The sequence below is a fragment of the Rutilus rutilus genome (assembly GCF_951802725.1).
Source record: "Rutilus rutilus genome assembly, chromosome: 8".
Classification (NCBI taxonomy): Eukaryota; Metazoa; Chordata; class Actinopteri; order Cypriniformes; family Leuciscidae; genus Rutilus; species Rutilus rutilus.
The window spans coordinates 12,602,283-12,619,734 of NC_140222.1; the positions used below are offsets into that span (position 1 = coordinate 12,602,283).

Here is a 17,452-nt window from a genome sequence, read left to right on the forward strand (position 1 = left end):
AGGAGTAGTAGAAGCAGTTGTAGTAGTGTCAGATAACTATTGTCATTGTGTCATATATGTGTTAGGGCTGTATATTATTACATTATCAGGTTAGAATAGTTATAGTTATTAATTATAGTAGCTATAGTCTTGTTATATGAATTAGATACGATTATTTGGATTGCTTTGGATTTTTGGATCTGGACTGGACTGCTTTTTGATTTGGATTGCCCTTTTGGATTGGTTTGCTTTTTGTGACCTTTTCCTTTTTCCTGGTAATGGAGCCAGCAAGAAAGAGGAGATCCTCCCCTGTCTGGCCTCAGCAGAAGCATCAGTGTCCTCATTTATACCAGCTGGCACTGCCATTTTTATGTTCCCCTGCATCCTCTGTTCCTTGGATCTTTTCCAAGAAATACTGGAGAGATTTTGTCTGAGAAGAGGAATCGTCTAAACCCCAACACACTTGAAATAATTCTGTTTCTCAATAAAAATCTATTGTAATCCTTCCTTCCAGACTAATCTGTTGCAGTTTACTACACTCCCTCCACAATAATCACTGCACTCAACACAGTGTCACTGTTGTTGTTCATACTGTCACTATCTAAACAATTAATGAATAATTAATTAACTGTGTGTGTGAGTGACTCTGCACAAGTAAATTCAGACAGAGAAAGATACATATTTTATATTATACCGTCTATGTATTATACACAGGTAATGGACAAATGTCTGCTCATGTCTTTTTATTATTGCAAGTGAAAGGTTACAGACATTAACAGTGAGTAGAAAATAAATATTTTTTTTTATAAAATATACTGGTTCAAAATGAATTAATTTGTCTGCTATTTCTGGTAATGCTTTAGATTACAGCCCGGAAAATACTGCGTAATTAAAATTAAAGTACAGTGTAACTTTCAGTAATTACAGTGTACCTATAAAGTACTTACGTGTAAGTATGGGGGAATAATATGTAAAGTCTTGGGAATAAAGGGGTAACAACCAGGAAAATAACAAATTACTTAGGCAAATTATTTAGATTATTTAAGTATTTTAGAATCTTACTTTTGGGAGCAATTTAGCGAGTACATACACTGCACCTTTTTGTGTATTCCAAAAAGTGTATTTTTTAGACGCTAGGTCATCAGGTCGCTGATCAGATATGCATAAAAATGTAATGTCCGAAACTTGCACTTTATAAATATGTGGTTCACTAACTTCAATACTCACTTTCTAAAATGTGTTTGTTATATGTTAAATGTTTTATGTTGTTATATTGCCTTTTACGGAACATCTCACATAGGCTACAAGAAATCTAAAAAATAAATAAAAAAAAACTGGATTATATTAACCTATCTAAATTATACAATCTACAATGCGATGTCAAGCTGATAATGTGCAATGCCATATATCCTAAAAGAAAAGGAGAAAAAAAGGGTATGAAATGTGCTAGCTGGAATGTACGAGGCATTAATTCACCGATTAAAAGATCTAAAATATTAAATCATTTAAAAAAATGAAACGCAGACATTTGTCTATTACAAGAAACCCATCTGCTAGAATCTGAACAAGAAACGTCAAACCTCACAATTCTCACATATCTTCTCTTCATCTTATAGCTCAAAGAAGAGAGGAGTAGCAATTCTTATACGAAGGAACCTAACAGTTACCATCAATAAAACAATAGCTGACAGGGAGGGCAGATATATCACAATTAATTCTACCATTAATAATAACAATATTACTATTGCCAACATGTATGGACCAAACATTGATGATGAAAACTTCTTTCACACTTTTTTTTTTCATTATTATTAGAATTTTCACAATCAGCTGTAATTATAGGGGGTGACTTTAACAGTTATTAATCCAATTCTAGACAAATCTAACACCTCTAATCAGACGAAAACCTGGCACTCTACAGAAATTATAAAACAATATATGACAGATTTTGGACTTGGTGATAACTGGAGACAGAAAAACCATACAATAAGAGAACATACATATTTATCTCCAGTTCATAAATCATACTCCCGCATAGATTTTTTTTTTTTAACAAGTAATTCCATTATGTCTGTCTGATATTTCAAACACAACAATTGAACCCATTATCATTTCAGATCATGCACCAATCACTCTTACTTTTTATAATAACAGAAATGTAAAAACTTCACACAGATGGCGTATGAACATATCACTACTTCAAGACGAAAAATTTAATGAATATTTTAAAAGAGAGTGGACATCATTCATTAATATAAACAACACCCCTGATATATCTGCTACAACATTATGGGAGACAGCCAAAGCAGTAATGAGAGGAAAGAGTATATCATACGCTACATTTAAACATAAAAAAGAGCAAAAATTAGAAAAAGACCTTGAAGATAAAATACAAATATTACACCAAATATACTCACAAAACCACAATGAACAAATATTAAATGAGATAAATCAAACAAAGGATCAACTTGAAGGTATTACAAATAAAACATTTGAATTTCAAAAACGACTACGGTCTATACATTTTGAATATAAAGATAAATCAGGAAAATATTTAGCCAATATGCTTAAACGTAATAAGGAAAAACAAAACATATACCTATAATTAAAAATGAAAAAAATTATTCATAACCTGCAGGATATTAACACAACTTTTCAGACATTTTACAAAAATCTGTACGAAAACGATAAAAAAGAAGATGAGAAAGAGATTGGTCATTTTTTGCATAACATAACACAACACTTTCACAATTAAGTCTAATACAGAAAGAAGAATTAGAAATACAGATAACAGAGGATGAATATAAGAAAGCTCTCTTTGCACTACCAAACAATAAAATCACCAGGTTTAGACGGCTTCCCCCCCAGAATTTTACAAACATTTTTGGTCAACTATTTCACCAGTTTTTATGTCAGCAGAAATGAAAAACAGCTCATCTATTCCACAGCATATGAACAAAGCATTAATCTCAGTCTTACTCAAACCAAATAAAGATCCGTTATTATGCACAAGTTACAGACCCATATCCCTTATCAATACTGACATGAAAATAATTAGTAAAACCTTAGCCTCACGGTTAAGAGACATTCATCTCAAGTCTTATTCACCCAGATCAAACAGGTTTTATCAAAGGACGTCATTCATCAGACAACATACGTTGTTTATTTAATATCATGAATATCAATAAACCACAAAATAATACAATTATTGTCTCACTAGAAGACAATAGGCGTTTGACAAAGTTAATTGGAATTTTCTTTTTGCCGCACTAGAAAAATTTGGTTTTGGAAAATCATTCATTCACTGGATTAGAACATTGTAAAATGCAAATCAATGATACTGAATACCCTCTGAATATACTTATAACCGGTATTAATATATCAGGAAATGTAAAGGATAAAGATATCTGATATATTTGTGGTACTGTTTTGCATTTTAATTCTGCATTTTACTAGTACATTATGTATATGTGCATATGCCTAAGACATTATTATTGTTATTAATATTTTTTATTACGTATATCGGTATATATAACTATATGTAGGTGTGTGTATGTGAGTGTGTATATATGCATGTATTGTTGTATATGTTTGTAGGCCTATATATGTATGTATGTATGTCGCGATTACTTTAGATTACCTTTAACCGTCGCTATATGATTTGTATGAAGGGCTTTAAAGGCATGAACCACACATATATCTAGCTTATAAGTATGTCATCAATTATTATTATTTATTATATTTATATATATATATAGATAGATAGATAGATAGATAGATATAGCTTATATATATATATATATATATATATATATATATATATATATATATTTATATATATATATTTATATAATTATTTTATTTTTTTATAAACCCATTATGATGTCCACCACCACAACTATATCACAATCATAATTACATATTTAGCCAAGACAATATGACGACACCTGGCTTGAAATGCATACCCTATGACTACAATTGATGGTCAAATATAATTATTATTATTATTATTATATTATATTATATATAATATATATATATATATATATTTTTTTTTTAATCCAAGCACAGGCAGAGACGCGACCGGGTCATGCTCAAATGATCCGGAAGGTCCGGCCAATGTGCTTTGGTGAGCCCTTACAAGGCCTCTTGGAGTGGAAGGTGCATGTCCATATTCCACTGTAATGGTGCATAAACAGCAGGAAATCAATTAAACCATGCAATAGCCATTTTAACTCTCTAACCTCCCCCATTTTAATTTCTACTTTATCTTTTCTGTTTTTTCTATTCAATCTATCCCCATCTATATCCCCCTTTCTCTGCATATGCCTCTTATTATTTTTATTTATTTTTTATTATTATTTTTTTCCTTCCTTTTTTTATTTTGTTATTTTTTGTTATTTTTTTGACTATGTATGTATGTATGTATGTATGTATGTATGTATGTATATATATATATATATATATATATATATATATATATATATATATATATATATATATATATATATGTTTATAGATCTCTTTCTTGTTTGTCATCAACAAGCTTATTGGTCCGACACTTGTTTCTCTCCGCATTCATATTTGTCTATACTTAATTTTTGCTGTTGCTTTCTTTATGTATTGCATTGTTTGCTTAAAAAAAATAAAAAAATATTGCCTTGATTCAAACAAAATTGGTGTCATTTGAAAGCCAATTTGAAAAACTCCTATGTATTGCTGATAAATAGAATACTTTTTTTCATAACCTATAAAATACTTTTTTGTACTATGTACTGCAATGTGTCAAAAACATCATACATCTCATGAAACATTCAAAAATTGTTGAAAATGGCACTTCATTTTTTACAGCATATTAATACAATTAAAATGAGCCCAAAATGAACTTAATCTATTGCTTTTATGACAAGATATTCTTCAATTTCTTACAGTGCAGTCTCAGTCTCCATATGGGATTGATCATTAGCAACACCCTCCTGTGGACTGCCAGTGTGATTAAGGGCCGTTTTGTCTGCAACACCATTCATCTGAAAGAATAAGAAGATTCAAAGAAGGTAAAACAAATGTTCAGGATTGATGATTCAGTTTCACACACAAAGAAAAGTGTTTTTCTCTCTGATGTTTAGTGAATGTAAAGACCCCTGTTCTTCATTCAAGCAGCGCTCTCTTAAATACATCAATTATAATTGGTGTTTCTATGTGATAATTTCTAATTGAAACCAAAGTTATGAAACAGGGGTAGCTGCAGCTTGGTGCAATGGACGTGCGGAAATAATTGAAACAAAGAAACAAGATTGTAAAACCATAGACATCCAGTAATGGTGTTTTCAAGTAATTGTATGAACTTCCGGGTAAAGCTACGCCTACTTCCGGTTGTATCCTAATACAGATAGATATGAATAATTTTGAGGGTGATACAGATACAGATGATGGCTCCGCTGCACACCCTTATAGTGCATACACACAGAAAACAATGTGTTAGGATATTAGGTCATTTGTGTCTTTGAGGACACTTTGTGCTTTTTTAATCTTGTCCTTAGTAATCTCCATAGGTAAAATATTGTAGTACAGCTACACAACTGTGCTAAGTTAAACATGTTTAAAAGTAAGCTGTTGGTTATGTTCTGTTTATGAAATATGTCAAATCTATAGCAGCCGCTTCCCTATTGCTGTGTTTTACCAGAAACTATCGTGTAATGCTTAGTATAAAACACCTAGGTAAAGAAATTTTCCCCTTAGGGATACACTCCATTAAGGTTTTTCATGCAGCCAGGTCCTGATACACACTAACAGATCTTTCAATCTGTAGTATTAACAGTGTTTTGCAGACAGATTCAGAGCTCACAGTCTCTCACCTGATGATGATGATCATGGCACAGTGTCCCGTTTCCTATTTGAACAATAACAACAAACTCTTACTTTGGTCAATTAGTATAAAAATACATACTTTTAAATTATTTAAAGATTATTTTTGCACATTAAATCTCTTATTTACATTTTGTAAATCAGTATGTAATACTTGCCATTTTGTATTGCTTTCCTTTTCCTAGATCTCCTTTTGCTAGATCTCCTGTGGCAATAGTAAATCACACCCACAGCCGTGAGCAGCAGAACAACACCAGCAGAAGCACATATTCCTGCTATAACAGCTGAAGACAGACCTGAATCTGGAACAGCTGAAGACAGACACACATTATTACTGGAGATCAACTGATAATCAATTTCTTATAATCAACCAATACTTTTGACGGACATTTACACCTTTGTATTTTCAGTAGAAAGTTGTATATTGATTTATTTGATAAATGGCAGCATCTGGTGGGTTTTTGAGCAACAGCAGCTAAACAGCGGTTCACATGAAAACTGACTAATATTGTGCAGTTGTCTTTAATATTAACAATAGACTAATTGTAAAATTTGCAATGTGACATAAAACTCAATAGGACAATTTTATTTTGCTTCGATGTGCATCATGTAATAGAGATGATCGACGCTGAAAACATTTACTGGGGGATTATTTCAAACTGTATTCTAAAACTACTGAAGTGAAAATGCACTGAATGACTAAAATATTCTTACTAGTGACAGAAACACTGAAGCTCTTAATGATGCTGAATCTGCTGTTGCTGATCTTTAGTTCATATTCTCCAGAGTCGGTGTTTCTGGTGTTTGTGATGGTCAGAGATCCAGTCTGATGATCCAGCTTCAGTCTGTCTCTGAATCTCTCTTTACACTGAACATCTGTACAGATCTTACACTGATCTCCAGTGATTTCAGCGATGAGAATATCTTTAAAATACCATCTCTTCACATCACTTGGTTTTCTTCTTAAACCAGGAACTAAAGTAACAGATTCTCCCTCCATCACTGACTTTCTCTTCACTTCATCTTGTTCAGCAACAGAAACACCTGAAACACAAACCAACAGATGCTGAGAATCTTTAAAGACACAACATGAGATAACTGTGCAATAAAACATGCTTTGACTTTCAGTTGGAAAAGCATAATTTATCCACATTCTGTGAATATGAATACATTTAAAGTTGAGTCACCTTTATTTATATCCCTACGCAATAAAACATTTTACATCATAACCTCTGTATTGTGGATTGCTGGTGAACTAAAAAAAAAAGACTGATGGATTTAAACAGATATTTTGAGGAATGTTGGTAATCAAACAGTTGATGGACCCGATTGTCTTCCATGGTAGTATTTGTCCTATACTTTGGAAGTCAATGGGGTCCATCAGGTGTTTGGTTACCCACATTCCTCAAAATATCTTCTTTTGTGTTCAGCAGAAGAAATTCATACAGGTTTGAAACAACTTGAGAGTGAGTAAATGACAGAATATCTATTTTTGGGTGATCTATTTCTTTAAATCTGTTCATCAAATAAAGTGAAAAATTGAACTAAAACGCTCGATTAATTTTATCAACAATCTCTTTATGAACTTTTTTAAGAGTCAAAGTGTCAGGTTTGAGCTGTCAATGGAGATTTCATTAAAAATATTTTCATTTGTGTTGCGATGATGAACAACATTCTTCTTGGTTTGGAACAACATGAGAGTGAATAATTAATGACAGAATTTTTGGGTGAACTGATAAGCAATAGTTACAGTAGTGTTTAGAGGTTATGTAAGATGTGTAACATTTCTGACACTCGCTCTAAGCTGTAGACCAATCACAATACACTGGGCCCGGCTGACCAATCAGAGCAGACTACGCTTTTCGGAAGGCGGGTTTAAATGAAACCAAAACTAAAACGGAGCGTTCAGAGAGAGGGTGAAAACAGGTGTTGCAACAATGTAAATTATAAGAAAAATAATGAGTTTCTACAAGTAAACAGAAAAAATACCTCTGAATGTCAATGCAAAATAATTCAATAAACACATTAATGATGTGATTTAAATGGACAAGACTTGATTTTAAACAATGACTCACCATGAACAGAAACACTGAAGGTCTTTTCAGTGTCGCTGCTGCCGCTGCTGATCCTCAGTTTATATTCTCCAGAGTCTGTGTTTGTGGTGTTTGTGATGGTCAGAGATCCAGTCTGATGATCCAGCTTCAGTCTGTCTCTGAATCTCTCAGTACCTTCATTACACTGAACGCCTGTGCAGGTTTTACTCTGATTTCCATTTATTTGAGCAATGCGAATGCCATTAAAATACCACCCAATCTTCTCTTGTTGGTTTGTTTGAACACCAGTGTTTAGAGTGACTGAATCTCCCTCCATCACTGACACTGACACGTCATCTGTATCAGCACCAGACGCACCTGAAGAAGAAATGAACAGTTCATTATGAGCTGAACAACATTATACAACAGGAAAGTGCTGTGAAAATGTTTTTCTACAGAACAAAGATTGTTAGTAGAGCAATTCATCTGGATTCATAAATGTAACATGCAATCAAACAGCAGAAGAACATCATTGATTTACACACTCACTCATCAGACAAACATACATGCAGCACACATCTGATATTTTGCCCCCCTAAAAAGTTTATTTTATTTTTTCAGAAACATGGCTGCATAGTAAATTACTGATGATGAAATTAAAATTGATGATTATGTTTTGAATAGATCTGATAGTCTATAGATCTAGAGGTGGTGGGGTGGCCACATGTTTCTATAAATCTTATTTCTAAATGCGTCATTCTTAATATAAATCCTACTAATTTTGAGTGCCTTTTTAAAGTTACTTTTCATGTTAACAAAAACGTAACTATAGGTAATATTTATAGACCACGCTCTGCTCCGCTTGATTCTATGATGTGTATTCTGTCGACTATTAATTCTCTTGAGAAGCACAGCAAATTGATTATTTTGGGTGATTTTAATAGTAATAGGCTTTATGCCCAGCTGCACTACTTCCTGAACTTCAGCCAGCTCCTTTGTTCCCTGTCTGCCATTATTGGACAAACTGATTAATCGAGGTGTGTCTGATTATTGTTACTGAGGTCAGGCACACCTGGATTAATCAGTTTGTCCAATAATGGCAGACAGGAAACAAAGGAGCTGGCTGAAGTTCAGGAAGTAGTGCAGCTGGGCATAAAGCCAATTGGTTGGATCATTCCTCTGTTAGTGCTAGAAATGTATTTGGTAGTTTAAATCTTACTCAGTTAATCAATGAGCCTACCAGAGTTGACTATCTTTCTCTTTTTTTTTTTTCATTCTGAGGTTATAAATATAATTAATTAACAACTGTTAGAGTCAAAGGCAGACATTTACCTTGGATCAGTTCTAATCTTATCAAACTTCTTAAGCCAAAGGATAAAGCACTGACCAAATACGGTTACTCAGGGATCCCACTGATTGTGAAAACTATGGATATATGAGGAATTTATGCAAGTTAGAAACATGGAATACAAAAGCTATTTATTATAAAGATTGTTTCTCTTAGGATTTTCACAACCCTAAACAGTTTAGGAATCAGTTGAAAAATCTTTTGAATAAACCCAATAAAAGCTTTATAAAAATAAATAAATAATAATAATAATAATAATATTTCTGATCATTTACTCATTTCTCAAGCTTTTAATCAGCATTTCTCTTCTATCTGTGGTTCTCAGTGCTCTGATTTGTATAGTACTTCTGGTTCTTTTAATTCCGCTATATCGAATGGTTCATTTTCCTTTAAGAAGATTATGCCTGTCAACGTCTACTGTGCTATTTGTGATCTAAAACCAAATAATAGTGCTGGTCTTGATGGTTTGGAAGCTACATTTGTCAAATTTTCTGCTTATGTATTAATGTATTTTATTTGTAGATTCATTTAATTTGTTATTTTCCACTGGTTCCGTTCCCTTTATGTAAATGTGCGAGAGTTACTCCTTTCAAAGATGGAGACTCGTCTGATGTGAATAATCATCCAATTTCTATTATTTGTTCTATTGCAAAAAAGAAAAAAATCGTAAACTTATTTTTAATCAGTTATCACTGTATTTTAATTCATTAAATATTCTATAGCTTCGAAAGTGCGAAAGAGCGCTCACTTTACAGTCTCTAAAAAGCTGTCATCTCATCTCAGATAGCGATCTCACAACTGTCCAATAAAATCAATAAAGTTGTCAACACACACTGGCTGAAGAACCTTGCTATAGACTATAGCAGCGGTTCCCAAACTTTTTTTCCTGCGCACCCCCTTCTATGTCCCAACCGGGTTGGCGCACCCCCAATCCCCACTTAAAAAAAATAATGCAACAAAGCTTTGTTTTATCGCCATATAAAGACTCATGTTTAATCATGCGCAAATAACCAGAACACGCATGACAATAACAACATCAACAAAGTTTCAATATAATGCAACAAAGCGTGCACAAGCTTCCACTTTTAAGAGGACGAGTCGGAAGAGCACGGTTATTTTCAGCCGCGTAATTTAGTTTTATTTAAAAACGAAATATTTTGTAACATTACACATGTGACATGTTTTAAGGTCACTTTTGATCACTTTAATGCATCCTTACTGAAAAAAAATTCGGACTTACCAACACATTTTTGAACGGCAGTGTACATTTAGTTGGTCATTATTGCAATATCAGAGTGATCAAGGTATCTCTTCATTTACCAGTCGAAGACGGAGCATCTTTCTGCTATTATGTTTACTCCGTGCACTGTCAAGGGCTTCATCATATCTGTCGTGGTACCGGTCTTTGCAACAATTATTTTACCGCAAATACTGCATCGCGCGCTGTTGGCATCGAGCCTGGAGAAATGTAGCCACACTTTTGATCGACTTTTCCACATCTTTAGGGTATTGTGTGTGTGTGCTCGCGTCACATTGAGTATGTGTATGTGCGCGACTCGAGTTTGTGTGTGTGCTCGCGTTTCATATTTGTATGTGCGTGGAGAGTTCATAGACAGTAAAAGGGAGAGTTTGTGTATGCGCGCGCGCGTCTCATATGAGTGCGTGAGCGACTTTAGGCGTGTCGTTGTGCATTTCATATGTATTTGTTTTATCAAAAACTAATAAATTACATTATATTTTTCCTCTCGCGCACCCCCTGGTGGTAGCTCGCGTACCCCTGGGGGTGCGCGCACCACACTTTGGGAATCCCTGGACTATAGAACATAATTAACATTAAAATGTAGTGTCTAATGTTAAAAAGTAAGTTTTTAATGTAACATTCTTCCATTAAACACTCTAGTCGGTTTATTCTAGTCAAGAATAATTTAAGCAATTTTGAATTATTTATTTGAAATAATTAAAAGAGCAGTTTCATGTCTATCCTTGTATTGTTCAACTGGTCGAGGTTGATATGGGATTTAGAAAGTAATTAGTAATAAGTAATAAGTAATGCAATACTTTTCAGATAAAGTATTTAGTACAGTAGTCTAATTACACTTTACCAGATGTAATTGGTAGCTAGTAATTACTTTTTGTAGAGTAATTTACCCAACACTGATCAGAACAAACTTTGCAGGACTTGAGCAGCAGGTTTCACAGTGTCACGTTTTTATTTTGTATCTCTTATACCTCTCAGATACGATGTTATAACGGTTTAATTTGTCTTCACTGTAACAACTTTATGTCCTGAGGTGACAACATTTTTATTTATAAAAAAAAAAAAAAAAAAACTGAACTGAACTGAATGAAGATAGTAAGGAGAGATAACTGACAGTACGATGCCGGAGGACTTGGTGCGCAACAGATCCTGTGAGTCATTAACAAATATTGTATCTTGTAAAATGTTATACACTATACACAGAGTATGTGTGACCGCGAATTCACAGTGAAAGTGATTTCAACCCCATATCTTGATGGCGGCTCACTGATGCCCGCAAATTATATACAATATAATTACCCAACTATATAAGTGCAACTATAACATAAAAGCATTGAAATATATATTTTTACCTCCCATCTTGGGCTGCACGATTAATCGCGATGTAATCGCACTTAAATCGAGATGGCTTATCGCGAAGGCTGCGCTAATTTTTTTATGCGCAGCTTGTCATTGATGTACGGCCCAGTAAACGCTGCTCCATCTGAAAGCACTGTGAGTGAGTCACTTATAACGTGCATTTGAAAAAACAACACGCGTCAAACATCTTTCCAAAACATGAGAATCCTTTATGAACCTCTTTTTAATAACATGCAACATTTAATAACATGCATTTACTCCAAACTCACTTCATAACGACAGTTGAGCTCATCCTTCTGTGAGATGATGTGCCTTCTTACACAGAATAAGGCATGTATTTATAAGTCATGTTTAATCAAAGCGTTTCAATCTTCTGTTTATTCCGCTACAGCGATAGGGGTTTCCTGGAATGATATTTATCATGTTTGCATGAGAGCGCCCTCTGTCGTTCAAATGGGGCAGCATTTAATACCAATCAACCGCACTCCACTGACAAGATGCACATAAAATAATCACAGCCTTTGCCAAATCGCGTGCGGTTTTATTGCGATTAATCGTGCAGCCCTATTCCCATCTCATATTATTTTCCTCTCCAAACATAGTATTCAGTTTTGGGCAACATCCCTAACGACAACACTACAATTCACTGAAGTCTTGTCTTCTTTTAGTTGCGTATGCCTTTGGGTGGGAATTATGCTAATATTTCACACTGAGACTTAAAACGCTTTTGGAAAGTTTAGATATTATTTCCTCAAACGTCTAAGCAGGTCTGGATCCGCACTCTCTGTTAGATAGAATAAATGACTTTGTGGGAGACTTGAATACTAGAGCTGTATCCAAAATGACGTAAGCACTATGCATTTATAAATGATGTACTTATGCACTATGTACCTAACCATGTAGTGTATAAACTTTGTTTATTTTGTTTTTCATTATCGGAGTCTGATAGACCCTCCCCCTTCACAGCGTTATTAGTTGGCACGTAGGCGAAATTAAGTTGCGAAAGTTGAGTGCATGAAGTGTCCAACGTTCCGTTCAGTTAAATAAGTGCATCATCCGGGTACTTAAAGTGCACTTTTTCTTTTTAGAATATACATTGTGAACGCACTACTAGCACTATTTATACTTCAAAATGGCGTAGAATAGTGCACAAATACGCCATTTGGGACGTACCTTAAGAGCTTTGTAACTTTGCAGATCTTACACATCTTACACATACACTAACAGATACATGGCCAATGTTTTTACGCGCTCATCAGATATGTCTGTGACTGGCTACAATGATCGACGCACGGGAGCGTTTGAGAGCACACAGGTTTACAATTCCGCTCAACAGCGCTCAGAGTCACATTTAAAAAATTTGGGTACCGACTTGGTACCTTTGACAACACTAGTCCAACGCACATTCAGAAGAGCATCATGATTAGTGAAGTGTCAACAACAAGGGTAGACATTGCGTGAACGTGCCTCTGAGAGTAATATTTTGTAAATAAAGAGGTAAATTATGTTTTTTTGTGCAAACAAAGCACTCGGGTCGCTTCATAAAACTGAGGTTAAACCACTGGAGTCACTGGATTACTTTAATGATGTCTTTACTACATTTCTGGGGCTTGAAAGGTGTAGTTGCATAGACTGTCAATGGAGGGACAGAAAGCTCTCAGATTTCATAAAAAAAAATATCCTAATTTGTGTTCCGAAGAGGAACTAAAGTCTTACTGGTTTGGAACGACATGAGGGTGAGTAATCAGAATTATAAATGTTTGGGTAAATTAACCCTTTAATGCTGTGTTGTTACCTGGATGATCAATGACTCTGTTCGTTTTTAGTTGATCATAAGGCCCTTTGAACCGAGCAGTAAAATGTATCAGTTTCCCAGTATCTTCTGCATATTAAACCCATTACAGCAGTGACTGAAAGATTTTGAGATATTTTCACACACTGAGCTGAGGTAGAATGAAGGACTCATAGCCAACTATTTTAAAAGGTAAAAACATGATTCACTGATGCTCAAGAGAAACATTAAAAGTACTTCAGAATTGGATGATCAGGGTAATTTGTCTTATTTTGTCTTCTAGTAAACAAGTAAATATACAGTATTAGCTTATGCATTATGATTCCTTATTGAGCATCAGTGAATTTTTTCACGTTTTGTAATATATTGATTCCCTCAAATCCTACCAGTGTGAAAAAATGGATCTCAACATTATATTTACAATATGAGCCCCCTTATTTTGTCATAAATTTTAACATCATACATATTCTGCAAAGAGGTTATGAGCTTATGCATTGCCATTCTCCCCCCTTCCCCGAATCTCTTTTTTATTTTATTTAGGATTTTATTATAATTGTGCTACTTTCCACCAAATGATGATACAATGATGTGTTTTCTACCAAACATTGTTGTTTTTAGTCTTGCTGTTTGAATCTCCTGGGGGTAAAAACACCAATTGTTTCTTTTCAAGGCCATAGGTTTAAATAAAAGAAAAAATACATAAAAATATTTAAGTCCTCTTCTATACTTTCCTTATGTGGGAAAGGGCTAGGTAGCTAGCACCTTTATGTGATTGATTGACACGGACATGTATAGCCTACGTGCCAGCTTTGCAGGTCATGCATTCTGCTTCACACGGATCCAGACCGAGACGAAAACACGGTCATTTTCTCTTTAAATCATCTCTGAATTTATATTTGTTTGTTTTTTACGCTGTTCAGGAGCCATGTGCCACTGTTGACAAGCAAGCGCGCTCCCTCTGTCTCCAGGGCCTGGCTGTTGCCGTAGTTTTGAGGGTAATGATTTTGTGAGAAAGCCCTAACCACGCCCCCTGAGAGGTATACACAGCGATCAGCCAGGTGTGGACATGCGAAATCGGCAGCTGAGTTACAAATCAGACCGGCTGGTCTGTTATCCAACCATGTATGTTTTTTCTCAGTGCGTAAATGATTACGGGTGAGTTTTCGTATATATTTCGCCTTTGTTATTGATTTTATTGTTCTGAATGTCGAGATTTTCTCGTAAAGTGAACGCATTTTAAACTGCGTCACAAAGTGAATCCAAACCGTTTTCATATCAGACTTTGAGATCGAAAATGATTGTAATTAGATTAGATTATAAAATATTATATTCTCTTCCTAGATACAGATGTGTGTTCAATATTATTTGAAAATGTTGAATTTAATGACATTTTATGTTTGCTGCTGTAATATTGAGCATACGCAACGTTGCGATCGTGCAATCTGTCATTGTTTACTTTATTATTTTATTAATATAATCAGCACGCGGTTTACCCAAGTATGTTAATTTATATATTACTTTGTAACTGAATGTTTGTATCATTTACTATACTTAATTGCATGTTTGTATCATTTACTGATATACTTACAACTGTTTTCTTTGTTTATATTCTGTTTATTGCAGACCACACATTTGTGAAGTAGCCTAACATACAAACTCCTTTGAATAAATAAGTTCAACTGGGATTCCTTCTCGTGTTTCTCTTACCGGAACACACCACCATCTTAACTGCATTAATCCTGAACCCTTGAGCGTCCCATATGCTCGAATAGATTGAGATGCAGTTTGACCAATGTTTGCGTTACGTACATGACCAACCAATGGTGTCGTGCGCGCGAGAAGGCGGGACCAGTGTTGCCGTTTTTTTCTTGTAGTGGGTGGGTTTTGGTGAGCTTTTGGGGTGGAAATCACCATCCCAATTGACAAGTTAGCCAAACAAGCTGTTAAAAAAAAGAGAATATTGAAGCAAATATTAAGTTGTCAAAATCTGAAGGAAAGAGTGTAATATGGAAAGAAGCCATGAAATGGCAACATCAGTGGGACAGGGAAACTAAAGGGAGACATTTGTATGCTATTCAAAATAAAGTAGGGGTTGTGAAGAATAGAGGGGGGAATAGAAAAGAAGAAATAGTTATGACCAGATTAAGGATAGGTCATAGTAATCTGAATAGCACACTACACATTATAAGGAAGCACCCAACTGTTTTTTGTGGTTGTTGTCAGGTTGCAGAAACAATAGAGCATGTGTTGTTGAGTTGCAGACAATATGAAGAACAGAGGGAAAAGATGATGGAAGAGTTAGGAAAAGTTGGAACAATAGGAGTGAAGGAAATACTGGAAAGTGGGGAGAATGAACAAAGCAGAGGAAATATATATATATATATATATATATATATATATATATATATATATATATATATATATATATATATATATATATATTAAATCAAGAACAGGTCTGATGAGAAGAATATGATGTAACTGGACATGACAGGAAAATAAATCCAGAAAATGGCGGTAGTGCAAAGTTAATGGATGCAAGCTGCCGATAAACCCTAAAGAAGAAGAACACCGTCCCAATCTGGCAACACTGTGCGGGACCGAAAGCAAAAAAAACAAAACAAAATGGCGACTGTAGAAAGCAAAAGCCGAAGAATCCCTGACATTTTGAGCGATCTAGAAATCTCGACCTAATGCATTTTTTTGGGTCCAAAAAGAGGACATGTGTGGGGAAAAGAGGACGTACGTTTACATTGTTATGCATTTAGCAGAGGCCTATGCACAGCATTTGATAAATGCACTACATAATCACTTAGACCTATAGGCCTACTCACGACACGGAATGATGCCATACTATTTTAAGATGACGGTTTTAATCATAGGACCACCTGAGCATTACAGAGACCTTTTCCATATGTTTTTAATTATTTTTTCCAATCACGCGCTTTACGAGACGGATTATAGGCCGCTATGACGTCGTTCTTGTTTTTGTGGACAATAAGTGATTGTGTAAATATTTTTATCATGGTCAGGGAAAAAACACACACAGCAAAATACAATCGATAAATGCATTTCTTTCGTATATAATATTAGAGCGGATACAAATACATAAATACGTCACTTTTGCTTTTGGACGAAGTAGATGCTGTAATATAGCCTTAGCCTACTGCTTAAATGTAACAATGGTCAAGTAAAACACACTGCAAAATACAAATGATAAATGTTTTTTCTGTCAATACAAGGCAAAGAGAAAAACAATAGTTAGATACTTTCGGTTTTCACCGTCGACCGGAAACGAGATAGGTCTTACCATGGAGGATTAAACACCAGACCAATCCAAAGGGAAGCTTCATCTTCACCACTTTTCCCCCAAAAGCTACAGTTCTCCCAGGCTACATTTTTGCTATCGACGGGTAAACGTCAAGAGAAAGAAATAGGCTTGTTTGAGATGCGCCTTGCCTCGCCTGAAATGTATGCGGCTGCAGTGAGAGGAGGAGTGAAAAACAGTGCAAGAAAGCCGCACAGTTCTTCTTCTTCTTCTTCTTCTTCCTTTTTTTGGGGCGATTCGCATCGATTTCGCGCATTACCGCCACCTACTGTGAACTTGATCCAGAGACAACTACCCAGTCCCCATCCTTACCCATATTAAAACCTTATGCTAGTGCTACAGCCAGCGCTGCGTGTTCAGCTCCTCTGGCTTAAAAATAAATAAAATACAAATTCTCTTCAAATAATTTATCTATATTTCACAATATGATATGTTCAACTGCTTCATTTTCTCCACACCATTCAGAGTCCTGTCGGATGCTTGGACATTA

At 34.8% G+C, this 17,452-nt stretch overlaps 1 protein-coding gene across 2 annotated transcripts; it reads right to left on the reverse strand.

The window, feature by feature from the left end:
• Window positions 1–4,463: 4,463 nt before the first annotated feature.
• On the reverse strand, window positions 4,464–17,188 carry LOC311295119 (uncharacterized protein). 2 transcript variants are annotated; one of them, XM_084416330.1, is made up of 7 exons: window positions 16,945–17,188; window positions 7,920–8,255; window positions 6,559–6,888; window positions 6,003–6,155; window positions 5,835–5,869; window positions 4,886–5,006; window positions 4,464–4,673 (listed from the first exon to the last, which is right to left on the reverse strand). In XM_084416330.1, the coding sequence occupies exons 1-6, from the start codon at window positions 16,985–16,987 to the stop codon at window positions 4,905–4,907; spliced, it is 999 nt and encodes a 332-aa protein (XP_084272456.1). In that variant the 5' UTR covers window positions 16,988–17,188; the 3' UTR covers window positions 4,464–4,673; window positions 4,886–4,904. The 2 variants fall into 2 exon arrangements, with proteins under 2 accessions (XP_084272456.1, XP_084272455.1); XM_084416329.1 differs by having other exon boundaries at window positions 4,464–5,006.
• Window positions 17,189–17,452: the final 264 nt, after the last annotated feature.